The sequence below is a fragment of the Sapajus apella genome, unplaced genomic scaffold, assembly GCF_009761245.1.
Source record: "Sapajus apella isolate SASKATOON/1434 unplaced genomic scaffold, GSC_monkey_1.0 scaffold163, whole genome shotgun sequence".
In the NCBI taxonomy this organism is placed as follows: Eukaryota; Metazoa; Chordata; class Mammalia; order Primates; family Cebidae; genus Sapajus; species Sapajus apella.
In genome coordinates, this window is record NW_022437103.1 from 2,348,313 (window position 1) to 2,376,186 (window position 27,874).

The 27,874-nt window shown below is 43.5% G+C and overlaps 1 protein-coding gene across 8 annotated transcripts in view; it reads right to left on the reverse strand.

Annotated features, from left to right (window-relative positions):
* Positions 1–20,900, reverse strand: part of WAPL (WAPL cohesin release factor) — a 102,166-nt gene extending 81,266 nt beyond the window's left edge. For 5 of the 8 annotated variants that reach the window (XM_032266945.1, XM_032266943.1, XM_032266947.1 and 2 more), the window contains exons 1-2: positions 20,444–20,900; positions 15,511–16,031 (exon numbers count right to left, since the gene is read on the reverse strand). In XM_032266945.1, coding sequence (XP_032122836.1) covers positions 15,511–16,009 — 499 coding nt within the window. In that variant the 5' untranslated portion in view covers positions 16,010–16,031; positions 20,444–20,900. Of the gene's footprint in view, positions 1–15,510; positions 16,032–19,994; positions 20,130–20,443 lie in introns of those variants that run through there. The other 3 variants (XM_032266944.1, XM_032266942.1, XM_032266948.1) reach the window with 3 other exon arrangements.
* Between the last annotated feature and the right edge of the window lie 6,974 nt (positions 20,901–27,874).

The following is a 27,874-nucleotide window of genomic DNA, read 5'->3' on the forward strand; positions in this document are numbered from 1 at the left end:
TAGCCATGAGTGGTGCTACGCACCTGTTATCCCAGCTACTCAGGAGGCTGAGGCAAGAGAATCACTTGAACCCGGGGGAAAGTGGCTGCAGTGAGCCGAGAACACACCACTGCTCTCAGCCTGGGCGACAGAGTGAGACTCCGTGTGGGGGAGGGGGGTGGGGAACCAAAAAACAGTTAAATGTAACCCAAAACATTTTATGCTTTATAAGGCCTACCTATAAAATACAAAATTCGGCCTGGCATGGTGGCTCACGCCTATAATACCAGCACTTTGGGAGGCCAAGGTGGGCAGATCACCTGAGGTTAGGAGTTCAAGACCAGCCTGACCAACATGGTTAAACCCTATCTCTAAAATAAAAAATAAAAATAAAATATAAAATTTAGATGCAATTTTAAAGATAAAACACTAAACTAAAAACAATTTCAAAAGTACTACTTAGTTTGGCTCCTACACAGAACCATCCAAGTTACCACAACCTTCCCCTAACCTCCACCAACACAGCCTGTGGGGAGCTTCCCAGCCAACTGCCACAGCTTATCTGCACATCAAGGAACTTGTTTGCTCCCTGGCCTCCTGCGGAAGCTACCCATCTCCGCCCCACCCTCGCAGCAGAATAGGAAAGACACCACACACCCCAGCCACCCCTCAACCTTGGTCCTCCCTTCAAGATGGCAATTAACTCTCCAATCTAGAGACACATACCCCCGGAGGTATACAAAGGCCTTCCAAATATAGGTACAACTGCGTTTTAAGGAAATTCACTTCTAAATCCTCAACCTCCAGGTGCATATTGTTCCAAAAACTGATGTGCCAACCCACCTGGGATTAACCAATCGCTCTTCTCCCAATATGCTATCACAAGTATCAGTAACAGCATATTGCTCTCCTATCCCTAATCTTATATGGTACATTCCTCCAACCCTTCACATGACCTATAAAGAAATAATGTGATAGATTGTTGGTTTCTGTACTTCATAATTAAGTAAAACTTTCCTGTGTGGGTAACAAATCCCTTGGATGTCAGGTGGTTTCCAATTAATTGCTTTTCACAAAATCGAAAAGACATAACAAATTGATTCATTATTCCAATGAATTTTTATGATTACCACATGCTTTGTGGCACACAGGAATTCAAGTAATAGGCCGGGCAAGGTGGCTCATGCCTGTAACCCCAGCACTTTGGGAGGCCAAGGCAGATAGATCACCTGAGGTCAGGAATTCGAGACCATCCTGGCCAACACGGTGAAATCCCAACTCTACCAAAAATATGGTGGCAGGCATCTATAATCCCAACTACTCGGGAGATTGAGGTAGGAAAATTGCTTGAACCCAGAAGGTGGAGGTTGCAGTGAGCTGAGATCATGCTACTGCACTCCAGCCTGGGCAAAAAGAGCAAAACTCCATCTCAAAAACAAAACAAAAAAAAAAACCACACCAGAATTCAAATAATAGAAACTGCTATAACAAAACTCTTACCATTCTTATCTTTATTTTGTTAATTTATGGCTTCTCAACATTCACATTAAAAAGTTGAAACAGGAATAACAGAGACACAGTAGTACACACTTGTAGTCCCACCCAGAGCTACCCAGGGCACTGTGGCCAACAGTTCATTTGAGGCCAGGAGTCTGAGGCTGCAGTGTTGTGATCACAACAGTGAGTAGCACACCAGCCTGGGCAACAGCGAGGCTCCATCTCAACAACAATGAACAAAAAATAGGAATAGAATTGATGCCAAAAAAATTTTTTCCAAAACCTTTATATATGCTAGCGATAATATTCATTCAGATTCAGATATATATAAACTAATTGAAAAAGGCCCACTCATCTCTTAAAAGGTAAATTTCCAATAAATTTTATCATTTTTTTTCTTGTGCTGTCACCAGGCTGGATTTCAGTGGTGCGATCTCGGGTCACTGCAACCTCCGTCTCCCAGGTTCAAGCGAGTTTCCTGCCTCAGTCTCCCGAGTAGCTGGGACTATAGAGATGGGGTTTCACCATGTTGGCTAGGATGGTCTCAAACTCCTGACCTCGTGATCCGTCTGCCTCAGCCTCCCAAAGTGCTGGGATTACAGGCGTGAGCCACTGTGCCCGGCCTAATTTTGTCTTTATATATAGCATTCAGCCGGGCACAGTGGCTCATGCCTGTAATCCCAGCACTTTGGGAGGCCGAGGCGGGCGAATCACCTGAAGTAAGGAGTTCAAGGCCAGCCTGACCAACATGGCGAAACCCTGTCCCTACTAAAAATACAAAACTTAGCTGGGCATGGTGGCGGGCGCCTGTAATCCCAGCTACTCGGGAGGCTGAGGCAAGAGAATTGCTTGAACACCGGAGGCAGAGAAGCTGCAATGAGGTGAGATTACACCACTGCACTCCAGCCTAAGCAACAGAGTGAGATTTCATCTCCAAAATATATATACATATATTTATATATGATTCAAGTTTGATTATAGCATTCAAGCTTGATCAAATATTCTGCTGAGAGCATTTGATTAACAAAATAAAAGTTTGCATTGTTAACTGTGACCATGATGTAGTACAGAATCATTTTTAAAACAGTTTAGAGCATTACAGTCACATAAAATTCCTAAAAGCTGTGGGGTTTTTTTTGATAGACAGGGTCTCCCTATGTTGCCCAGGCTGGTCTCAAACTCCTGGACTCAAGCAATCCTCCCATCTCAGCCTCCCAAAATACTGAGATTACAGGCTTCAGCCACAGCGACCAGCTTTTTTTTTTTTTTTTTTTTTTTTTGAGAAAGAGTCTAGCTGTCACCCAGGCAGTGGCGCAATCTCCGCCTACCCCATTCAAGTGATTCTCCGGTCTCAACCTCCTGAGTTGCTGGGACTATGGGTGCATGCCACCATTCCCAGCTAATTTTTCCATTTTTAGTAGAGATGGGGTTTCACCATGGTGGCCAGGATGGTCTCAAACTCCTGACCTCAAGTGATCTGCTCGCCTCAGGCTCCCAAAGTGCTGGGATTATAAGCATGAGCCACTGCACACAGTCACAGCTCTTAAAAGTTTGAATTTAAATGCATACACATACTTTTGTACCAAGAATTATGAAAAGGGTGACCATTGAAAGTCTAAACATAAATATTATAATCAATAGGATAAAATTCTGAAGGGGAAGTAGGATACAAATACAACTTCAAAAAGAAAAAGGAACACTACAAATATTCTGGCTATTGAAGAACGTGCTCTATTTTTTTAAACATATGAAAGTGAACACTTTCTGGGGCATAATGGGTGCTTGTAAGAAAGAAAAATTAATTAAAGAAAAAATTTTAAAAAGAGAATGAACAGCAAGTAAATATGGCATTTGCAAGCAAGAAATTATAAGGCAGAGCAGCGGTTCATGACAGTAATCCCAATACTTTGGGGAGGAGTTTAAGACCTCAATCTCTACAAAAATTAAAAAAAAATTGGCCTGGCATGGTGTACGCCTGTAATCCCAACACTTTGGGAGGCCAGGAGTTCAAGACCAGCCTAACATGGTGAAACCCTGTTTCTACTAAAAATACAAAAAATAGTCGTGCATTGTGGCAGGCACCTGTAATCGCAGCTACTCAACAGGCTGAGGCAGGAGAATGGCTTGAACCAGGAGGCAGAGGTTGCAGTGAGATCTCGCTATTGCACTCCAGCCTGGGTGACAGTGAGACTCTGTTTCAAAAAAATAAAATAAAATAGATAAATAAAATAAAATAAATTAGCTGGCCATAATGGCACACACCTGTGGTCCCAGCTTCTTAGGAGGCTGAGGCAGAAGGATCACTTGTGCCCAGAAGATTGAGGCTGCAGTGAAATATGATTGTACGACTGCACTCCAGCCTGGGCGACGGAGCAAGAGCCTGTCTCCCAAAAAAAAAAAAAAAAAAAAAAAAAAGATTTTGATAAAAGATAGGATAGCAGCTACTTTGAGAGTGAGGAAGAAGGAAGCGATGCATGAGTTTCTAGAGTGGCTGGCACAATCCTATTTCTTAACCTAGGTAATGGTTTTAGGAGTGTTCCTCTTCTAGTAATTAATTAAGCTAGACCTCTTGTGTTTTCTGTATGTTTTACTTTTATTTTACAATTTAAAAAGTTAAAATAAATCACTATGATACCTAAACTGAATGCTATATTTTAAAAGGTCGGTGGCTCACACCTGTAATCCCAGCACTTTGGGAGGCCAAGGCAGATGGATCACAAGGTCAAGAGATTGAGACCACACTGGCCAACATGGTCTCTATTATGTATAAGAAATTTTAGGCCGGGCGCGGTGGCTCACGCCTGTAATCCCAGCACTTTGGGAGGCCGAGGCGGGTGGATCACGAGGTCAAGAGATCAAGACCATCCTGGTCAACACGGTGAAACCCCGTCTCTACTAAAACTACAAAAAATCAGCTGGGCATGGTGGTGTGTGCCTGTAATCCCAGCTACTCAGGAGGCTGAGGCAGGAGAATTGCCTGAACCCAGGAGGCGGAGGTTGCGGTGAGCCGAGATCGTTTCTTATCCCCCCGGCCTAGGAAAAAAAAAAAAAAAACCATATCAAAAAAAAAAAAAAACACAAAAAAAAAAAAAAGAAAAAAAAGAAATTTTAAAATGTTTTAATTTAAATAAATAAATAAATAATAAAATAAAATAAAATAAAATGTCAATATTGGCCAGGCATGATGGCTCACGCCTACAAACCCAGCACTGAGGGGGACCAAAGCAGGGGAATCACTTGTATCCAGGAGTCGAAGACCAGCCAGCCTAGGCAAAAGAGCAAGAATCTGTCTCTGCAAAATAATTTTGAAAATCAGCCTGGCATGGTGGCACATTCCTATAGTCCTAGCTACTCAAGAAGTGTGGGCAGAAGGATCACTTAAGCGCAGGAGTTTAAGGTTGCAGTGAGCTATGATCATGCCACTGCACTCTAGCCTGGGCAACAGAGTAAGACTCTGTTTCTAAAAAAAAAATAAAAAGGATACCTGGGGTTCATTCTTTCTACCACTTCCTTGCCCTACACTTGACTAAGTAAGGGTGCCTCTTCTCCAGCAGCCCTCCCTACTATTTCAGATCAGGACAGTTTGGGGACATTGATATGCTGATTCTCCAGAGCCTCTTTATGAAATGATTACTCCTCCACCCAGTTATATAAAAGCCCCTTCTTGGCTTCTTTTTCTTGTGTAAGACTAAACAAATAATAATATTAATACAACAAAAATAAATGAGGAAATATTATTAAAAAAAAAAAAAAGGCCAGGCACGGTTGCTCATGCCTGTAATCCCAGCACTATGGGACACTGAGGTGGGTGGATCACGAGGTCAAGAGATAGAGACCATCCTGGCCAATATAGTGAAACCCCATCTCTTCTAAAAATACAAAAATTAGCCAGGTATAGTGGCAAGTGCCTGTAATCCCAGCTACTCAGGAGGCTGAGGCAAGGCAATTGCCTGAACCTGGGAGGTGGAGGTTGCAGTGAGCCAAGATTGTGCCACTGCACTCCAGCCTGGGCAACACAGCAAGACTCCGTCTCAAGGAAAAACAAAAACAAACAAACAAAAAAACTAAAGCCCCTTCTTTTGAGGCTTGTGTTAGTTACCCTCTAATCTTCCTAATACCTGGCATCCAATAATCTCTTATTCACCCTTAATGTATCTAAGGATTTTACACCAGATTTATAATCTACTCCTCTATACCAATTTTGCTATCACACTGAATTCCACCAAATTCCAACCCTCTGACTTCCCAGTTTAACCTTATCTCATCGACAATCTCCCACATTCCATCTCAGCCACCAGTTCTCACAGTTTCATCCAGAAGTTTGCTGCATGTCCTAAAATGCTTCACTTTCTTAAACATTAAAATCAGATAACCCACATTTTTATCACAACCTACCAACCAACCAATTTGCTTGTGCCAGTACACCCATTCGTCATTTTTACTAAAGAAGACTCTCAGTATACTACCCCTCTTCTCCCCTTTCTCCTATTTATTAGCCCTGTCCAGGCACTCAACATTTTAAATTCCACAGTTTATCTTCTCAATCACTCTCTGGGCAATACCACCCTCAATTCTCTTGCTTCTCTATCTCTTCATTCTACATGCTGAGTGACAAAATGTCTATCAAGGCCAATTCTAATAATTTTATCCAATATTCTGTATTCTGTGCAGGTTCCAGATAACGGGTCCTACTAAAGAAGGGGGAAAAACATACTCACACAATAGGTAGATTAGTGACCATGTGTTTTTTGTTTTTTTTTTCGTTTTTCTCGCCAGGTTGCCCAGGCTGGAGTGCAGTGGCACGATCTCGGCTCACTGCAACCTCAGCCTCCCAAGTTCAAGCAATTCTCCTCAGCCTCCCGAGAAGCTGGGACGTGCCCAGCTAATTTTTAGGGACAGCAACTTCAACTAAGGCCTCAATAATGGCTAGAAATTCTACTGTCTCTAGACAACACACTTTCCCACTTTTAGTAACATCTGAACTCTTTCCTGTTCCCCTAAATCCCCCAAGTTAATCTGTCTTTCTCCCTTTCAGTAATACTACCTCTTTAGTCACTTTATAGGGGAGGGAAAAACACTTTTACCTAAAAACCACCTTCTCTTATGTCTTTCCACTAAGCTCATCTTTTTACTCATCTTTCCTCCTTCCAAAACTGCTCTCTTGTGCCTTAGATCCCATGCATTAAACTATCCAGAATCCCTCACATCCCTCTAGCTGCCCTTTTTGTTCTCCTCCCTTCAAACATCTTTAACAAGCTGTAAACATTTGTTACCCCCATTTCCTCACCCCTTAGATGACTCCAATCCAAGCTGCAAATCCAAGGTCTGCCTTGGAGTCCCCACTTTAGTTGACTGCAGCAGCATTCCGATTCAGTCAATATTTTCTGAAACACTTTCATGTTGGCTTTTATAATCTATCACTCCCCTGGATTCCCTTAAGCTGCTCTAGTGGCTCCTACTTAATTTCCTTTTTAGTTTCTTCCTCTTCACTCCTTCCATTAGTGTTCTAAGTTCTTTACAGCACAGTCCTAATACTTTTTCCTCTTACACTCTTTAATGCCTTCAACTAATCCTTTCTTTTCAAATAATATTTATATACTGAATTTCAAATTAATTGTCTCTAGCTAATCAAGGCTTATTTCAGCTTCATTCCAGCAAATCTGCTATTTAAACATATCTTACAAACATCTCAAACCCAATGTGCCCAAAACTGAACTCAAACTTTCTGTCAAAATGTTCCCCATCTCAGTAAATAAATGACACTACCATCTGCTCTGCTGCTCACATTACATAGCTGGGAATCATTCTTGATGTCTCCTTCCTCATCACTCATGTCACCAAACTCCGCCACTACTATCCTTTCTCAGTCCACCAACAGGTCTCAGGTTAAATGTCAGCCTTGCCTACATATCCACACCCCCAGGACAAGCAAATAAGCCCAGAGTGCTACACTCCCACAGCGCTCTATATTTTTTCCTTAGTTTTCAACACACTTGTGGATTCTTTATTCTATCTTCTCCAGTACAATGCAAAAAATGCAACTGAGTCCATCTTGTGCATAGACACTAAAATAATAGCTGAATAGCTGGAAGGAGGCATCACCTAGACCTTCCTATGATCAAGCTCATTTTCCTCTACCATCAGGGGTCTAGGAAAGTGGAAGACCACTTCCTAAAGGCATAAGTGCCAGACAAGAAAAATTCATGAAGTATAATCTGGCTCCAAGTTCTAAAAGCACAGAATACTTATGAAAGATGCTCTGAAAAGCATAATGTATTAATATAAAAGTGCTGACATCACGTTAGAAGCAAGTTCTTATCATGACCAGCAGAAGTCAATAACTCTAAAGTACAGAGACTATTTATAAATTTCATATTTTACCCTATGACTGGTATTCAATCTGGATCTGAGGAGAACCTTGTTAGTTGTCTCCCATGCTTTTGTTAATACACAAACCTTGAGAATACTCCTTTTATTCAGAAAATCTGAGTAAGAAATAAAAGTTCTGCTTTAGAACAAAATGAATTTACTTAAAATTATAATGCCTCTTTCATAATTTACATAATGTTGAATTTCCTTTGTATATACAAACACACACAAAAAAAGTAGAAAATATCTATAAAAATGAAGTCAGCATTACTTGGTAAGTATTAACAATAGTCTGGTCATCACTCTCATTTTGTTTCTGAGATGGTATATCTTGCTTTTGTTGCCCAGGCTGTGACCCAATCATGGCTCACAGCAGCCTTGAACTCCTGGGCTCAAGTGATCCTCAACTCAGTCTCACAAGCAGCTGGAACTACGGGTGCACCCCAACACAAAGGGCTAATTTCTTTTTTCTTTTGTAGAAATGAGATGTCACTATGTTGACCAGGCTGGTTCTGAACTCCTGGGCTCAACCCATCCTCCCACTTTGGCCTCCCCAAGTGTTGGTATTACAGTTGTGAGACACCACACCTGGCTCATCATTCTTATTAAAAAGAAAATATGCCAGGCATGGTGGCTCACACCTATAATCCCACTTTGGGAGGCTAAGGTGTTCAGATCATGAGGTCAGGAGTTCAAGACCAGCCTGGCCAACCAACATAGTGAAACCCGTCTCTACTAAAAATACAAAAAATTAGCCGAACTTGGTGGTGGGCACCTGTAATCCCAACTACTCGGGAGGCTGAGCCAGGAATCACTTGAACCTGGGAATCGAAGACTGCAATGAGCTGAGAGCACTCCACTGCACTCCAGCCCAGCTGACAGTATAAGGCTCCGTATCAAAAAAAAAAAAAAAAAAAAAAGAAAAAAAGAAAAGAAAAGAAAATTACTGCTGGGCATGGTGGGTCACTCCTGTAATCCCAGTGCTTTGGGAGGCCAAGGTGGGTAGATCACCAGGTCAGGAGTTCGAGACCAGCCTGGCAAATATGGTGAAACCCCATCTCTACTAAAAATATAAAAAATTAGCTGGGTGTCGTGGCAGGTGCCTATAATCCCAATTACTTTGGGAGGCAGAGGTGAGAGGATCACTTAGCCCAGGAGTTCAGGACCAGGTTGGGCAACATACTTAGACACTGTCTCTACAAAAAATTTAGAAATTAGCCCAGTGTATTGGTGCACTCCTGTACTCCCAACTACTGGGGAGGCCAAGGAGGGAAGATAGCTTCAGCCCAGAAGGTAGAACCTGTGACAGCCTGGATGACAGAGTGAGACCCTGTCTCCAAAAAAGAAAAAGAAAAAAAGAAATAATTGATATTATCTACTTCTCTTAAAAATCTGACTTTAAGTATGATTTAAATATATTCTATACAACGGATACATTCAATAAATAAAGGCAAGTAACTCTTGCTGATACTATCCTTTCAGGGTTTAAAAAATAATAATAGGCCGGGTGCGGTGGCTCACACCTGTAATCCCAGCACTTTGGGTGGCCGAGGCGGGAGGATCATGAGGTCAAGAGATCGAGACCATCCCGGCCAACATGGTGAAACCCCGTCTCTACTAAAAAATACAAAAAAATTAGGTGGGCATGGTGGCGCACACCTGTAGTCCCAGCTACCGGGGAGGCTGAGGCAGGAGAATTGCTTGAACCCGGGATGCAGAGGTTGCGGTGAGCCGAGGTCGTGTCACCGCACTCTGGCCTGGCGCCTGGTGACAGAGTGAGACTCTGTCTCAAAAAATAATAATAATAACAATAATCCTCATTAATCACCTGTAGTTTAACCAATGACAATCTCATCTCTGGTCATAAGTTCCTGGCCTATTTCCCTTTCTTAAAAATCACCTTCAGTTCTAAATCTAAGTTCAAAATCTCCTGACAATACCATCCCTCTTATACAAATACTCATTACAGCTTTAAGCAAATTTAAAAAATTTACTGGCTACAAAACCAGTCAGGGCAAATTAAGAGCCTATGCTGTAGTTATCTCAATATTTGGCAGGATATGTAGACTGAATCCCAGCTGGCTGGCAAGGAAAGTGTGCCAAGCCGAAATATAAGTCTTTGCACACTTTAGAGTCCAGATTAAAAACCTGTAGAAGATGGCACAAAGACAGGAGGCAAGAGAAGCCTTCTTTTACCTCTAATAGACAGACAGCACTGATTCAAACCATTAAGGAATACCTGGAGATCTCTTAGAAGGGTGAACCTCTAGCTCCTGCTAACGTTCATTTTTAATTGGCACATCTGGCTGATAACTCACTGGCTTTAACAGCAATTGCAATCAGAAATTTGTTTTCAAAATTAAAGATTAGATACAGAAGTATTTGCAGATAGAAAGATAAGTCCTAAATCAGCTCTAAAATCCAGGAAGTAAAGGAGGGAAGTGGAGAGTAGCATGCAAAATAGATGAAACAAGATTTGCCAGATACTAACAAGTATTGGAGGTGGACAATTGAGTACATGAGGTTTTTTTTACTCTTCTATTTTTGTGTGCCTGAAAGTTTCATAATAAACATTTTCTTCTTGTTTAAATTAAGGAATAGGACATTTTAGCAACTCAACCCTTCCCTGCAGTATCTATTCAGTTTGTAATCTTGTTTCTGGTTCCAGGCATCTATCCGTCTGGAAAATGGGAACCACTGTGTTTTGTTTTGTTTTTTGAGATAGAGTCTTTGCTGTGTTGCCCAGGCTGGAGTACAGTGGCACAATCTCGGCTCACTGCAACCACCACCTTCCAGGTTCAGGCTAATTTCCCGCTAATTTTTTATATTTTTAGTAGAGATGGGGTTTCAACATGTTGGCCAGGCTGGTCTCAAACTCCCGACCTCAAGTGATCCACCCACCTCAGCCTCCCAAAGTGCTAGGATTACAGGTGTGAGCCACTGCTTCTGGCCCCATTGTATGTTTTGTTTCGTTTTTTGACAGTCTCGCTCTGTCACCCAGGCTGGAGTGAAGTGGCCCGAACTCATCTCACTGCAAGCTCTGCTTCCCTGTTTTAGGCCATTCTCGTGCTTCAGACTCCCAAGTACCTTGGATTAAAGGCACCTACCACCACGCCCACCTAATTTTTGTATTTTTAGAGACAGGGTTTCATCATTTTGGCCAGGCTGGTCTCAAACTCCTGACCTCAAGCGATCCACCCCGCCTCAGCCTCCCAAAGTGCTGGGATTACAGGCAAGAGCCACCATGTCCGGCCATTGTATGTTTTATAGTGAACTACTCAACCTGAGTTTCCTCTTCAAGTGAAACACAATTTTTTTTTTTTTTTTTTTTTTTTTTAGACGGGGTTTCACTCTTTTTACCCAGGCTGGAGTGCAATGGCGCGATCTCGGCTCACCGCAACCTCCGCCTCCTGGGTTCAGGCAATTCTCCTGCCTCAGCCTCCTGAGTAGCCGGGATTACAGGCACGCACCAACATGCCCAGCTAATTTTTTGTATTTTTAGTAGAGACGGGGTAAACACAATTTTTAAAAGCACTATCCATTATAAAAGTACTTAAAGAATTTTAACAGTGTCAAAAAAAAAAAAAAAATCAACCACATTTTCCTCTAGAGAAAAAGACACTTAAAAATGTAATGCCAGGACAGATGATACAATAATCCTGAGCCTGGATAAGCCCTTTTCACTAATGTGATACAATTCTACAGCAAAAAATAGTATGAATGAGGAAGGACACTCAACACTCCACTGGAAGGATACGATGGAACTTTACCAGTGCACTTTGAACAAGCTGTTAAAATTTGCAACTGGTTCTTAAATAAAATTGCCTAAACATGACCTGCAAAAGACTGCTAAGATTTCTGAGACCTAAGTAGGCACATGAGTACTTGCATGGAGAAAAGACTTCAAAACTTTATCATTCTCAGAAGGGTCCCTAATGCAAAAAAGGTGAGGAACCACTTGAGATTTACAGAGACCTCTTTTATCAAAAATTTGGGTTTGGGTTTCTAAATTTCTACTAAAATTACAAGGCTTCCTGAGTGAGAGTAAAGGCAATGAAAACTGACAACATAATGCAAGAAAACAGTCTAGGCACAAGGAAAATGACCAAAGTTTAGAGGGAAGAGGCAAAGGAAACGTCACAAAGTAAAAGAGCATCCCCACACCTAAAACCAACTTACAAACATACAAACTTATAAATGGTTTATAAGAACAACTAACTTGCACACATTAGAGACAGGATAAGACTACCATGAAAATTAAATGTACTCCCTCAAAGTTCACTTCTTATCCTACAGGGAGCTGCCAAGGTTGTTGTAGCTCTGGATGGCCAAGGGAGAGGAGAAAAAAAGAGAAATATTCATAGTGCTACACCATTGCCCGACCACCAAGAGCCTTTGTGAAGGAGGATGGAAGAAGGACAAGATGTTCTTGAACATCTATTTACCTGTATTTTAGTATGTATTTTCTCCTCACCAACCAATTTAAATGGAGTTTGGACTCAAGAGTCAGTAGTTCTATCAGCATTAGAACTACAATTTAGCTACATAGACTGGGAAGCAATTACCCCACTTAGCTGCCAACGTCCAACAGAATGAACATAAAGATATATTGTCAGCAAGGCTACATAAACAATTACTTATAGGATTAACTTTCACATTCCTTCTCCCCCTTACCTAAACATTCATCTTTATTAATACACTCTGCCATCAGGGCCCCTGCCTGCCAATGATGCCCCATTCCTCAAAAGACCACACACTTAAGGAAGCTGGAGTCAACCTTGAGCATTTTCACCACCTGCATAGCTTCATCTTACTTCCTCCAGCCTACCCACCCCACAACACTGTAGATTATCTGAAAACAGCAAGAAACGTCAGTAGAAACATCCGTAGAAACAACAAACAACACAAGCAGAATAGCATTTGCAGAGTCTAGTACAGCGGGGTTTGACAAACATTAGGTGCTCAATAATATGTTGACAATAAACGAATCTCATTCCAATTCTGCCATTATCTGACCTTAGACACTTAACCTCTTTGAGCTTCAGGTATGAGACCCGAGTTAAAATTCACTTTCATTCAAAAAAGTTTGATGGGCCAGGCGTAATGGCTCACGCCTGTAATCCCAGTACTCTGGGAGGCCAAGGCAGGTGGATCACCTGAGGTCGTGAGTTCGAGACCAGCTGGACCAACATGGAGAAACCCCATCTCTACTAAAAGTACAGTATTAGTCAAGCGGTGGCACATGCCTGCAATCCCAGCTAGTCAGGAAGCTGAGGCAGGAGAATCACTTGAACCCGGGAGGCAGAGGTTACAGTGAGCCAAGACTGCGCCATTGCACTCCAACATAGGAAATAAGAGCAAAACTCTGTCTCACAAAAAACAAAAACAAAAAAAACCTTGTCTCTACAAAAATACAGAAATTAGCCAAGCATGATGTCGGGTGCCTGTAACTCCAGCTACTGGGGAGGCTGAGGCAGGAGAATCACTTGCACTCAAAAGGCGGAGTTTGCAATTAGCTGAGATTGTGCCACTGCACTCCAGCCTGGGCCAACAGACCAAGACTCCATCTCAAAAAAAAAAAGATGATTTTAATACATTTTTAGGAGCTGACCTGGAAAGTTTTTATGCTGGGTTGCTTTTTTTCTTTTCTTTTTTTTTTTTGAGATGACATCTCGCTCTGTTGCCCAAGGCTGCAGTGCAGTGGCACAACCTCAGCTCTTTGCAACCTCCTCCTCCTGAGTTCAAGTGATTCTCCTGCCTCAGCCTCCCCAGTAGCTGGGATTACAGGCACCCACCACCACGCCCAACAAATTTTTTGTATTTTTAGTAGAGATGGGGTTTCACCAGGTTGGCCAGGCTGGTCTTGAACTCCTGACCTCAGGTGATTCACTTGGCCTCCCAAAGTTCTGGGATTACAGACACCTGGCCCTTTTTGCTGCTTTTTAATGCAAATTTAACCTAAACTTGTGAACAATGCCTGAGGAGAAATGTAGGCAAAGCAGTAAGGACAGCCAAATTAGAATTAACCCTGAGGATCAAGGGAATGACAGTAACAGCTGGCTCATCATCTCATCCAAGAGTGAGAAAAAGAGTGAAAAATGCTCAGCATTAAAACTATGCAAGGCCTAGCACACTGTACTGTTTCACGTGCCTTACATTAAACCTTCAAAGGACAAATTCCCCTTAAAAATTCAGTAAAGTTTTGTGTTTGTGTTTACTTCCTTTCAAAATTTGAGATTCTTATAACCTTTCATTATTGCTAAACTTTGCCAAGAAGTCAAGAACTAAGGTTTTTTTTTTCAATTTCAATATAGTGCCACCCTTATCCTACTGCTGATAGAGTGCTCCCACTTCTCTCCCCAACCTCTTCCCTAACACCCTCAATATTAGCTCTTCAGTCCTTTAGTTAATTGCACCTTTTCCACTTAAGTCTCAAATCCCTTCCAGGAGTAGGACAGAACGAACAAAATATTTTGTTTTAGGAGAGAATACTAGATGCTATTTTTACAAATTAGCATTTCAAAAATATAATCAGTTTTGTGGTTTAAAATCTATCAATACAAATTGCTATTGCCCCCAAACTAATTTCAATTTGGAATCAAGTTCAATTCTTTAATGTCTCCACTCAATACCTCCTTAATCTTTCTGAACTAGTTTTGGAACAGAGTCTATTATTCTTAATTAATCCTCATTTTAAATATTCATCTCATTTTCATTATCAATAACCATCCAAATCCTCCATAATAATAGAAATGAGATACTTTGTGATCCTAACACAACAAAAAAGAGATATTTCTTACTGGAATTGGGGTTAGAAACTTATTGCTGTTCCCAATACGTACACCAAGTTAAGTCTTTAAACATTAATATCCAAGTTGTTTTATTAAATATTTCAACCTCTAACTGGTTTCTTTAAAGTTGTTAAATGTCTTTTACAAACTGTCATTAGTCCCCATTTATCCTAAGTGCAGAAAAAAACACTTATTTATTTATTTATTTATTTATGGATGGATGGATGGATTTATTTGAGACAGAGTCTCACTCTATCGCCCACGCTCTGTCACCAGGTGCCAGGTTGGAGTGCAGTGGCACAATCTCAGCTCACTGCAACCTCCACCTCCCGGGTTCAAGCGATTCTCCTGCCACAGCCTCATGAGTAGCTGGGATTACAGGTGTGCACTACGACGTCCGGCTGTTTTTTGTATTTTTAGTAGAGATGGGGTTTGGCCGGGCACGGTGGCTCATGCCTGTAATCCCAGCACTTTGGGAGGCTGAGGTGGTGGATCACGAGGTCAAGAGATTGAGACCATCCTGGCCAACATGGTGAAACCCCGTCTCTACTAAAAAATACAAAAATTAGCTGATTGAACCGGGGAGGCGGAGGTTGCAGTGAGCCGAGATCACACCACTGCACTACAGCCTGGTGCCTGGTGACAGAGTGAGACTCTGTCTCAAAAAAAAAAAAAAAAAAAGAAAGAGAGATGGGGTTTCACCATGTTGGTCAGGCTGGTCTCAAATTCCTGACCTCATGATCCGCCCACCTTGGCCTCCCAAAGCACTGGGGCCACCGCATGCGGCCAAACAATATATATTTTAGAATTTAAATCATTTAAATAAATTTCTTGCACAAATCTCTCTTGGCTAATAAAGAAAATCAAAACTTACCTGAAGTTATTAATTTATTACAGCTACTTATGCTTGCATCATCTTCTATGATTCGGTTTGTGCTCTTTTCTTTCCCAAGCGAAGTGTCCTCCAAAGGGAAGCATTTATCAGATACAACAGTGTCTTCAACCACCACATGACTAATTTTGCTATTAGCTTCAAGTACTGAAGTGACCTCTTCCAGCTGAGCAGCTTCACTAGATTCTGAATAAGAAGAACCCTTACCCTGGGCTAAATTCTTTGAAGAAACTGGTAGAGACTCATCATCACTATCAAATCCAAAAGGATCTCCAGTATTTTCTTCTTCCACTTTAGGTTTCTTCGGAATTTCTTGGATATCTGGTTTGAAATTCGGCCTCTTCTGCCCTAATTTAGCCATAAATGTGGTCTCTCCCCATTTTGTGCTAAGGGTGGTCCGTTTGTTGGAAAAGACTTCATCAAATTTTGAACTGCCATTTCCACCTTTCCTACTGTATGTTTTCCCAAATCTGGATGTCATTTTGACACCAGTTTCATATTCTCTGTGAAAAAAAAATTTAAAAAAAACATATAATCATCAAATACTTAACAAGTGTTAAACAGTGCCTACAAAAATAAAAACCTAGGGATTTTCCCCTCATGATTTTGTCACACTCACCATACAGACTTTTAAATAAACAAGTATGAGGAAGGGGTATAAAGAAAGGCTGATTTATTACTCTAAATGCTTCCATGTCAATTTTCCTCTGCGATGAGTATATTCCTACGCTTTCCGAAGTAAAAAACTGAGTTATTAACCAACTTATAATAAGGTATCCACAAAGCTAACTTAAAATGAAATGTATTTTTAAGTTCAAAATGAATCAACTTAACTATTCTTACAAACATCATTTATACCTTGAAAAAATAATCTATATAGGCTGGGTACAGTGGCTCACGCCTGTAATCCCAGCACTTTGAGGGGCCGAGAGGGGGCATCAAAAGGTCAGGAGTTTGAGCCCAGCCTGGCCAACATGGTGAAACCCCCTCTCTACCAAAAAAATACAAAAATTAGCTGGGCATGGTGGCACCAGCTACTTGGGAGGCTGAGGCAGGAGAACTGCTTGAACCTGAGAGACGGAAGTTGCAGTGAGCCGAGATTGCGCCACTGCATTCCAGCCTGGTGCCTGATGACAAAGCAAGACTTTGTCTCAAAGAAAAAAAAATACAAAATTAGCTGGGCGTGGTGGCGCACACCTGTAGTCCCAGCTACTCGGGAGGCTGAGGCAGGAGAATCACTTGAACCTGGAAGGCAGAGGTTGCAGTGAGCCGAGATCATGCCACTGCACTCCAGCGAGACTTCACCTCAAAAAATAATAATAACAATCTGTATAGAGGCTGGGTGCTCTATACAGACTACACTCAGACCTGTAATCCTAGTACTTTGGGAGGCCAAGGAGGGCAGATCACTTGAGGTCAGGAGTTTGAGACCAGCCTGGCCAGCATGTAAAACTCATCTCTACTAAAAATACAAAAATTTGGCTGGGCCTGGTGGCTCACACATGTAATCCCCAGCACTTTGGGAGGCTGAGGCAGGTGGATCATGAGGTCAGGAGTTCGAGACCAGCCTGGCCAACATGGTGAAAACCTGTCTCATTAGCTGGGCATGGTGGCGCGTGCCTGTAATCCCAGCTGCTGGGGAGGCTGAGGCAGGAGAATTGCCTGAACCCAGGAGGCGGAGGTTGCGGTGAGCTGAGATCGCGCCATTGCACTCCAGTCTGGGTAACAAGAGCCAAACTCCGTCTCAAAAAAAAAACAAAACAAAAAAAAAAACCTGTCTCTACTAAAAATACAAAAATTAGCCAGGCGCAGTGGTAGGTGCCTGTAATCCAAGCTACTTGAGAGGCTGGGGCAGGAGAATCGCTTGAACACAAGAGATGGAGGTTGCAGTGAGCCAAGACTGTGCCACTGCACTCTAGCCTGAACGAGTCTTAAAAAAAACTTAAAAAAAAAATTAGCTGGGAGTGGTGGCACATGCTTGTGATCCCAGCTACTTGGGAGGATGAGGCAGGAGAATTACTTGAAGCTGGGAGATGGAGGCTGCAGCAAGGTGAGATCACACCAATAACAATAATAATATTAATATAATAACCCATATAGGGTAATTACCTCTAATATAAACTCTTAAGCACAGAATGTTAATTTTTTTCAGGATCTCAGAAATACCCAATAATTTATTAAATTCAGTATTTGAAATTTCATAGCACTAATTCATGAGAAAAAGGTCCCCAAGATGGTGCTTTTTCTCATGTTTTACAATCTGCAGCTTTTAACCCAATCTTGAAGATTATGCTTCTTGGTGCAATGTAATTTGGGCTGTGACTTAAAAAAATATTCCTTAGATGGTCACCTCTCTAAGGGAAAGAAACTATCCTTATCCTATCTGCCTTGTCCCGATAGTGCTGTGCTCATTTGCTGAGTTACATTTTCTGGAGCTGGTGAGCTCCAGCATATTACCCTGTTTCATACAGGAATAGAAACATATAACCTTTATTTTACTCTTGAATTTATAAATGACAAATCGATTCACCTGATTTATCTACTTCACAGGACAAAAAAAAAAAAATCTTTAAGGCAGTAAATCAAGAGTCAAACATTTTTTAAAACAAGGTTCTTGCATTGGTTCTGTGCCCATTAAAAAAAAAAATTACAGTACTTTTTAAACATTATCAATCCTTATCAGTTTCCTACACTTTGACCTTTCTACAGTTCAAACATCAATACATCGAATATAACTTTAAAAACTGAACAAAGGCCTAATGGCTTGAAAAATCTTAATTTGAAACCTACAAGAATTGAAATATTTCAACTATATTTTTGAATGTTTTGACCTATACTTATTTTCCCTTAATTTAAATTCCTACAACTTATAATGAGTCACTGTCTGAGTTTTCTATAAAATCAGTAGTGATCCGTGCCCCACCCCATCCCCCCTTCGTGAGAAGCCAATTTTAATTTGACAAAATAATTTAGTCATCATACATCTGTGTTAAAACAGTGTTCCTGAAGGAGATCTATTTCATCTTCTACTGCAGCTCTAACACTAGCAAGTCTTACCGTCTTTCTTGTTAAGTACAGCCTAAAACACAACAGGATACTGGACAACTACCACAGAAAACAAAATAAAAGTCAATTCTCTTGATTCCTTTACGAGTGTAGAGCTGGGCTGGGCACCGTGGCTCACGCCTGTAATCCCAGCACTTCGGGAGGCCAAGGTGGGCAGATCACGAGGTTAGCAGTTCGAGATCAGCCTCCTGACCAACATGGTGAAACCCCATCTCTTTAAAAAAAAAAAAAAAGTAAAGCTGAGATCCTGCAGGTCTGTAAGTGTACCTACATATACACCAAGGAAGCTAACTAGAATGTTTTGGATACACTTACATGATAATCATCTAAAAATACTGACCAAAGGCCAAACCAAAAACCTAGACTTGAGTTCCTTTATGCCAATATCAGAAAAACTCATTATAAAAATGGTTCTAGAACCACAAAGCATTCACTCCTGAAAGTTAAAATCTGCAAATGAATACACAACAGTAAGGACTTAATTATTTTATGTGATGAGAAATAATTTTGTGATGGCCCGGCACGGTGGTTCACCCCTGTAATCCCAGCACCAGTCTGGGAGGCCGAAGCGGAAGGATCACCTGAGGTCGGGAGTTCGAGACCAGCTTGAACAAAATGGAGAAGCCCCATCTCTACTAAAAACACAAAATTAGCCGGGCGTGGTGGTGCATGCCTGCAATCCCAGCTACTCGGGAGGCTGAGGCAGGAGAATCGCTTGAACCTGGGAGGCGGAGGCTTGCGGTGAGCCCAGGTGGCGCCGCTGCACTCTAGCCTGGGCAACAAGAGCGAAACTCTGTCTCAAAAAACAACAGAAATTTCGTGCTAAAAGACGACGTCTTTTACAAATACATACTGAAATACAGATGAAATAACATCAGCGATTTTCCAACATTAAGGAATGAGAAGTGTATAGACGAAATAAATTTAATAGTAGCTGCTGAATCCAAGAAATGGGTACAGAAGAGTTCATTACATAATATCTCCTCCTGATTGCCTTTATCGTTTCCCACAATAAAATGTCTTTAAGTCATCAGACTGTTGCAATGGCATTATCTAAGCGTAAAACACTATAGATTCCAAAATAAGTGTGCAGACGTCTTTGAAGTAAAAATTTAAGTGTTTCAAGTACCAATCTTGCTCAACCTTTAAACTCCAAAAACTGTCCTAACTAAAAAGGAAAGAATGATTCACGACTAAGTCTTTTCGGTCGTTGGGCTTTTGCCCTAGCCCAAAATCAGGTCGAATTTTGAGGGAAGTGCGCTGTGATTAAAAAAAAAAAAAAAAAATTTACACTTCACTGCCTTCCGAATCTAGCAACCTCCCGGTCTCCAAAGGCTTCAGGGGCTTCCATTAAGGAAGGAAAGAAGACGGGACAAACCTTACCACCCAGAAATCCTCACCTGGGGGCGGCCAGTGCGCCACGGGTAGTGGGAGCGGCGGCCCCCTCTGGCTGGACACTCACGCAACTTTTCTCCTCCCCACCCGCGCCGCCCAGGAAAGGGAGGTCGCTTCCGACGCCCCGGAAGCCTCTGCCACCGAATCCCTAGGGCAGTACAAGGCCCCAGTGGCAGCCAGGGGCGGATGAAACCTCGAGAAAGGACTCGGCGCTGAAATCAACACAGTTGACTGGGTTTAGGGAGCTAAGTCAATCAGCAGTAGCCAGAAAAAGAACTCCGAAACAGGAAAATAAAAGGGGAAAAAGAGAGTTCTTCAGGTCGTTCCCCTGCCCAACTTCCTCAGCGGCCAGGTGGGCGAGGCAGTGAGACTTCCATCGCCCGCTTCCAGCCTCTGCCTCCCCCACCCTCCCGGCGCCCTCCCGGCCTAGGCAGCCGCCCGACACCTCACTTACCCTCGGCGCCTGGCGGGTGCTTTGGCCACGGGCCGCCTCCGCCTCTGCCTCTCCCGCTCCCTACGGCCCGCGGGCAGGCGCTGAATCCCCGCGCAGGAGAGCAGGACCGCCTGGTGAGAGACGAGAGAGGCGAGGGGCTCTGCTTTTGGTAAATAGGAAGCCCGGTGGGGGGGGAGGAGCGGCGGCCCCGCAACTTCCCTCCCCGCCTCGAGTGCCGCCGGCCGGGCCCGGGCCTAGCTCTCGCTGGCCGCCGCCGCCGGAGCTGGTGCCGGAGCCCGCTACGTGCCCCCGCTGGGCCGCCGCCGCCTCCTGCGCCGCCGCTTCCGCCGGTGAATGGTCAGCGCTGGAGTTTGAACAGGGCCCTGAACCATCTCAACGCCATTTGCGCTCCCGGCCCCCACCTCCTTCCTCCAACAGCCGCTCGCTCCGTCACTCCGCTTCCCACAGTCCCCGCGCGGCCGCCTGACCCCGCAGCCAATCGCGCAGCCGTTTACTCAAACCGCCGCGCAGGCGCTGCGCCCCGCATGCTCCGGCGCCCGCCATTGGCCCGGCCGCGGGGCCCGACGGGAGTTGTAGTCCGGGTCCGCGAGGTTGCGGAGCCCAGGTCCGGGCGCGGGCGCGGGCGCGGGAGCGGGCGACAGGCCTGGCCCTCCCGGGCTCTGGAGCGCCGGCTAGCTCCTGGCCCCGCCAGGAGATGCAGGTGCCACGGGGATAGGCGGCCGGGCCGGGGACGCAGTGCAGGCAGCTGTATCAATCGCTTCCCCTCCGGGGACCTGCCGGTGTCTGGGGACCGCGGGTTGTGCAGCTGCGCCGGGCCTGCGGGGGCTGTCGTCCGGGAGCGGAGAGGCAGGGAGCGCGTGGTCCAGAGCCTCCCTCGATCTGGCCTGGCCGGTCCTGGCCTGGCGCAGGTGAGGACGGCGGGGACTGCGAGGCGCCGGACACCCGAGGCCGCGAGCGGTGTCGTCCCGCGCTTTTTCGCGCCCCTCCAGCCCCGCAGTCCTTCCTCCTACTCTTAACTCCGTATACCCCTCACCGATTAAAAGTGGCCCTGAGAATATTGGATGGTATTGAGCAATTATCATTAACCTTGCTGGGTGTGGTAACGGTAATGTGGTAATGGTTTTTTTTTTTTTTTTTTTAACCTAATATGTTGACAGGTAGAGTGATCTGGTGTCAGAACTGTAAAATACGCCTATGGAAACTGGGGGAAAGGAATAAGCTGGCAGGACGTTTTTCATATTGACGCTGCGTGATGCGAACACATGCGCTCATGATAGTCTCTCTACTTGTGTATCTGAAACTTTCCATAATAAAAAGTTTAAAGAAGTGAACTAGTGATTGCCTCTAGGGAGGACAGGGAGGTGGTGGATGACGGGAGGAAGGAGTATTAATTTTTCGCTGTACACCCTTTTGTGCTGTTTTAGGTTTTTCCTATTCAATGTGTTACCTAATTCAGAAAATTGGGAAGTTTTTTTTAAGGCTACCACGGGAAAACAGCGTTCTAAAGAGTAGCACAACCAGTTCCCCCTAAGAGAGGTGCATGATTCATCGGATTCGGACAGCCTTGGTGTTTGTTAGACGGTTAATGGAGACCCACCTGGGAAATTAGACAACTAATTGCTTTCAGTGAAAAGCCCGCCCGTCCACAAATGGATGATTTGCTTTTAATGCACCCAGATGTTATCCAGCTCCCTCCGGTATAATCAGGGAAACGCCAAATAAAGGAAAAGTAGTTCAGGGGCCCTGCAGCCTTTCCCAATAGAAATTTAAGATGGATTTTAGTGTGGTTGGATTGTTTTGCCTACCTGTTTGCAGAATTTATATTCTGACATTTACAATTTCCCAAATACTGAATTAGTATTTTTCTTGTTTCAAAATAAATCAACTTCTTCTGCAGTTTATATGAATAACAAGTCATGTTTTCCACTGTGGGTGGGATCCACATGACTTTTATTTGGGTCAGTTTTGTCTCTTTTCTTTAATTGGCAGTTTAGGAACTTGTTTTTATCATTTTGTTTAAATATCTCTGGCAGAGGTGCAGGTTGCACTTACTATAATTATTTAGATGACAAGGTGGCGGGTGCCAATTAAAGGGTAATTATCATCAGAGGCAAAAGGTAAGATCAAAAAGCCAGAAGAGGTGAGGAGACAATTGCCAAGATCTTCCTGTAGGAGGGTGTTGTGAACCTCCCAAGACCAAACGATGTGTCCATTATGCCTGGCCTCTCTAGTGCTGGACACTTGGCAGGGTCAGCGGCTGCAAGAAGCTGAAGTGGAAGGGCTCATTGTCTACATTGTGTGATGCCTTTTGAGGGCTTTTGTGTGGAGGTTGTGTTAAGTAATGGAACTTAGTGTCAAATTCTTGCTGCTCAAGGAATGATCCCCAGTCAACAGTGTAGCATAACCTGGGAGCCTGTAAGGAATGCATAATTCCTATCCTCACCCCAGCTCCACTGAATCAGAACCTACATTTTAACAGGATTCCCCTAGCTGATTGCGCTGCACATTAAAGTTTGACAAGCAGCACTGATTTAAAGTATACCTGTAGCAAGTGATAGCAATCTAGTATTTTTCGTTAGGATAAGGGAGAGGAAGGAAGATGATTAAAAACCTTGTATTCATCAGGTAAGATGCTGGGCTGATCAGGGGCCTTGTCTGCTTCCCAGCCTGTTACCCTATATTACAGGTAAGGAAATGGGGAGACTTGTATATTATAACTAATGAGGGAGTCAAGCTTTTTCTTAACAGTTGTTTACCCACTAGTACTTGTGGATGTTCTTGAATCTGGTAGAAAGTGGTACATGATTTGAGAAGTAAACTGTGTGTGTGTGTGTGTGTGTAGTTTGTGGAAGCTTATTGTGTGTGTGTGTGTGTGTGTGTGTGTATTTAGTCTGTGAAAGCTTGTTTTGTATTTAGTGTGGAAGCTTTGTGTGTGTGTGTGTGTGTGTAGTCTGTGAAAGCTTATTTTGTGTGTATGTATTTAGTCTGTGGAAGCTTATTGTGTGTGTGTATTTAGTCTGTAGAAGCTTGGTATATGAATATTAAGCAGAGTTCTTCTGGGCTCTGTACCCTTGTGTGCCTCATACTAAAGAGACCTCTCGGTCCCCTCCTGGAGGGAGCTCAAACTCTGAGCCCTACAGGCTGTACCACCACCTTAACCCTTTATCTCCTCTGCTTCCACTGAGGCAGGCAGATGTCCTGAAGTCATCTCATTCCCTTACCGGGACTCTGGGTTCCACACCAGAATGAGCAAACAGGACTCCAGTGTGGATAATACATGGCTGAGCAGCTTTTTGTTGTACTGTTTTTGTTTTCCTGGTTCTCTCAACTCAAGCTCCACCCGCTGCCCATCCACCTGGCCCCCCTCAACCAGTAGAATGGTTGTCTTCATGAGAATCTTCTTCACACTATCATCCAAGTAGCCTATAGGTGCTTTTTGTTTTGCTAGAAAGCCTCTGTGCAAGCTCTCAGATACCTGATTTACTCCCCTCACTAAATGTTGTATTTGTGTCAGAAACTGAAATCATGGATTGGAGCCAAGTTTGTAGTACCCTTAGGAGGGGCTTCTCCCCTCCTGTGTGCTGCCTGCTTGAGGGCAGAACTCCCTACTGCCTGGAGATCCACTTGAGTGGAACCATACCTGTACTTTCCTCTGAAAAAAGAAAATCCTACAAAGAAAATAGAAAACATAGGCCGGGCGCGGTGGCTCACACCTGTAATCCCAGCACTTTGGGAGGCTGAGGCAGGCAGATCACGAGGTCAAGAGATCAAGACCATCCTGGCCAACATGGTGAAACCCTGTCTCTACTCTACCAACAGTACAAAAAATTAGCCAGATGTGGTGGTGCCTTCCTGTAGTCCCAGCTACTCGGGAGGCTGAGGCAGGAGAATCGTTTGAACCCAGGAGGTGGAGGTTGCAGTGAGCCAAGATCGTGACACTGCACTCCAGCCTAGCGACAGAGCAAGACTCCACCTCAATTTAAAAAAAAAAATCTGTTCTGCCATTGCGGTGCCCTTATTCTAGCCTAGACATGAGAACTGTCAGAATTGGAGTTACTAAACAGAATTTGTTAGTCTTTTTCTGCTTATGTTTAGTAAAGTGTATTACAACTTACAGAATTCGATATAGGGAACTGAAGGTCAGAAACTACCATTTTGGTAGCAGTCAATTTTTCTTTGCCATAGAATGTTGAATAAAATGTTAAATGGCACACTTGGATATTGTTGTGGTTGTGTTACAAAGCTCTACAAGAGCCAGGCTCTGCCCTTCACTTATGCAGCTCCTACTTTCTGCTCTGCCTACACCTGACTCTTTGCTGTTTCCCCACCTTAGGGCCTTTGCGTTTCCTATTCCCTTTGCCCATAACTCCCCGAAATACCAGCCTGCTTCAATTCCTCACCTTCTTTAGGTTTTCACTCAAATAGGACTTTTCAATGAATCTCCCCTGACCAACTTATTTTAAATTGTTGTAACATCCTCACTCCTAAATGTCCCTGTCCCTGCTTTACTTTCCTTCAGGGAATTTATCTCCCCATCTAACATCAGGCATTTTGCATGTTTATCTTACATGTTGTTAAGGGCAGGGATCTCTGCCTGCCTTGTGAAAACAAGACAAAACTTGCTGCAACCCTAGCACCTAGAAGAGTGCCTGGCACAGAGTAGGTGCTCAATAAATATTTGTTGAATAAAGGCACCCATTTATTTCCTTCTTTCATATAAGATTATATGCATATATACACACACATGTACATATATGTGTGCTACTGCACTCCAGCCTGGGCAACACAGTGAGACTCTGTCTCAAAAAGTGTATATATATACACACACACACACACATATATATATATACATATATACACACATACTTTTTTTTTTTTTTTGAGACAAAGTCTTACTGCATTGCCCAGGCTGGAGTGCAGTAGCACAATCTCTAGTCACTGCAAACCCCACCTCCAGGGCTCAAGCCACCCTTTCACCTCAACCTCCCAAGTAGCTGGGACTACATGTCTGTGCTACCATGCCCCGCTAATTTTTGTATTTTTGTTAGAGGTTTTTACCATGTTGCCCAGGCTGGTCTTGAACTTCTGGGCTCAAGCCATCCACCTACCTTGGCCTCCCAAGTTGCTGGGATTACAGGCATTAGCCCCTGCCCCTGCCTATATCTTGAAAGTGACAAAACTATCAAGAGTTTCACATAACCTGGTAGCTCCAATAAAGTGTTGACTGGGTTTTCACAATGGCGAAGGGTGTGCCTTCTGGAGTTACCTTTTGTTCTTGCCTTGGATAGGTTTTCATTCTGAGAATTGAGAATAGGAGTACTCTCATAATTCCAATTATCTTATTTCCCAGGATAATTGGAATATGTTCTTTGGAGATAGTGACATCCTTTGGGGAATACGTTGCTGTCTAGGTAGATGAAACACAGAGCAAAAGAAATTCTCTAGGAGCACGTTGCCTGATGAGATTGGTACCAGCAACCTCAAAGAAGTCTGGCTTCCTAACCCTTGTCCTGGAAACAGCCCTTTTCTTCCCAGGATCCTCACTCCTAATACTGTATGATAACCCCCTAGTCAAAAACCCTCAAGGGTCCTCCTGTCACTAAGACTAAAATCCAAAATTCTTATGGCAAAAACGCTCTGCATGATCTAGCCCCTGAGTACTCCTATCCCTAGCCACCTTGCCAAGCCTGTCTACTACTAGAACATGCCAAACCAGCTCCTGCCTGCGGGCCTTCTTCGTACTTACTGTTCCCTCTGCTAGTCCTCAGGAGACACACATGACTCATTCCCTCCATGCTTTCAGATCTTTGCTCAAGTGTCTCTTTCTCAGTAGTGTCTTCCCTAGCCATGCTATTTAAGGCCATCCAGCACCCTGTATCTCCTTTCCCTGCTGCTGCTTTTCTCCATAACATAGTCATTGCATTTGTTTTGTCTATGAGTTTGTTTATTATCTATTTCCTTTCACAAGAATATCAACTCCATAAGGATGACGATGGCTGACTTTTGTTCACTTTATTTGCCCAGCACACCTAGAGTAGTGCCTCACACACAGAAAGTGTGCTATAAATATTTGTTGACTGAATACCTGAATTAATTCAAGCTTTAAATTGCGTTCAGCTCACACCTGTCATCCCAGCGCTTTGGGAGGCTAAAGCAGGTGGATCATCTGAGGTCAGGAGTTTGAGAACAGCATGGCCAACATGGTGTAGCCCCGTTTCTACTCAAAATACAAAAATTAGCCAGGTGGGTGGGAGGCATCTGTAATTCCAGCTGCTTGGGAGGCTGAGGCAGGAGGATCACTTGAATCTGGGAGGTGGAGGCTGCAGTGAGTTGAGACCACACTGTTGCACTCCAGCCTGGGCAACAAGAGCAAAACTCCATCTCAAAAAAAAAAAAAGTATTCTTATTCATTTCTCCCTGTAGTTCTATTTTTCTTTTTGCATTTTGAGGTTATTTTATTGGGCACATACTGTACAAGTTTAGAATTGCTATCGCTTCCTGATAGAACTGAAAGCTTTTAAAGTAATATGGGAGATTAATTGCAAAAATTGCCTAAATTTTCCACTCCTCCCTGTAGCCACACCTTTTGCAATGTGACTTGATAGCTCCTCCCAGAATCTCAGCTGGACTTTAACTCACTTTGGCCAAAAGAAAATGACAGAAGTGATAAAGACCTGAGCCTGAGCCTTAACACACCTTGAATGCTTCCACATTCTCTTTGGGATTCCTGCCTCTGCCATGAGAACAGGCCTGGGCTAGTTTGATGGAAGATGAGAAGCCACATGGAAAAGAGCTGAAGTCTTCCCTGACCTGTGAACAGCCAGCAGATCCCAAACATGTAAGCCCAGCCAGGAGCAGCATGACCGCCCACCTGACCTGCAGCCACCCAAAGATGAATATGTGAGCTCACCTGGGACTAGAACTGTCCTGAAGACCTATAGACTCATGAATAATAATAGCCAGTTATTATGTTAAGCCTCTGAATTTTAGAGTGGTTTGTTATACAGCATTGTGACAATAGATAATTGATAACAAGTAGTGATTTTCCCATGGATAATGCCTCCTTTTTGGGGTCTCAACCTCCAAAAGGCTTTCCTGACTACACAGGCAATCTGAAGCAGCTTCCCAGTCTCTATCATAACACTGGTGTATTATTAACACATATCACTCACCAAAATTATCTTTTTTTTTCTTTCAGATAGGGTCCCCCTCTATCACCTAGGCTGGAGTATAGTGGTGCAGACATACACAGTTCACTGCATCCTTGACCTCCCACGTTCAGCCTCCTGAGGAACTGGGACTACAGGCAAGAGCAATGCCCAGAGAAAAATTCAAAAAATGAATTTTTCATTTTTGGTAGAGATGGGGGTCTCACTACATTGCCCAGGCTGGTCTTGAACTCCTGGCCTCAAGCAGTCCTCTCACCTGGGC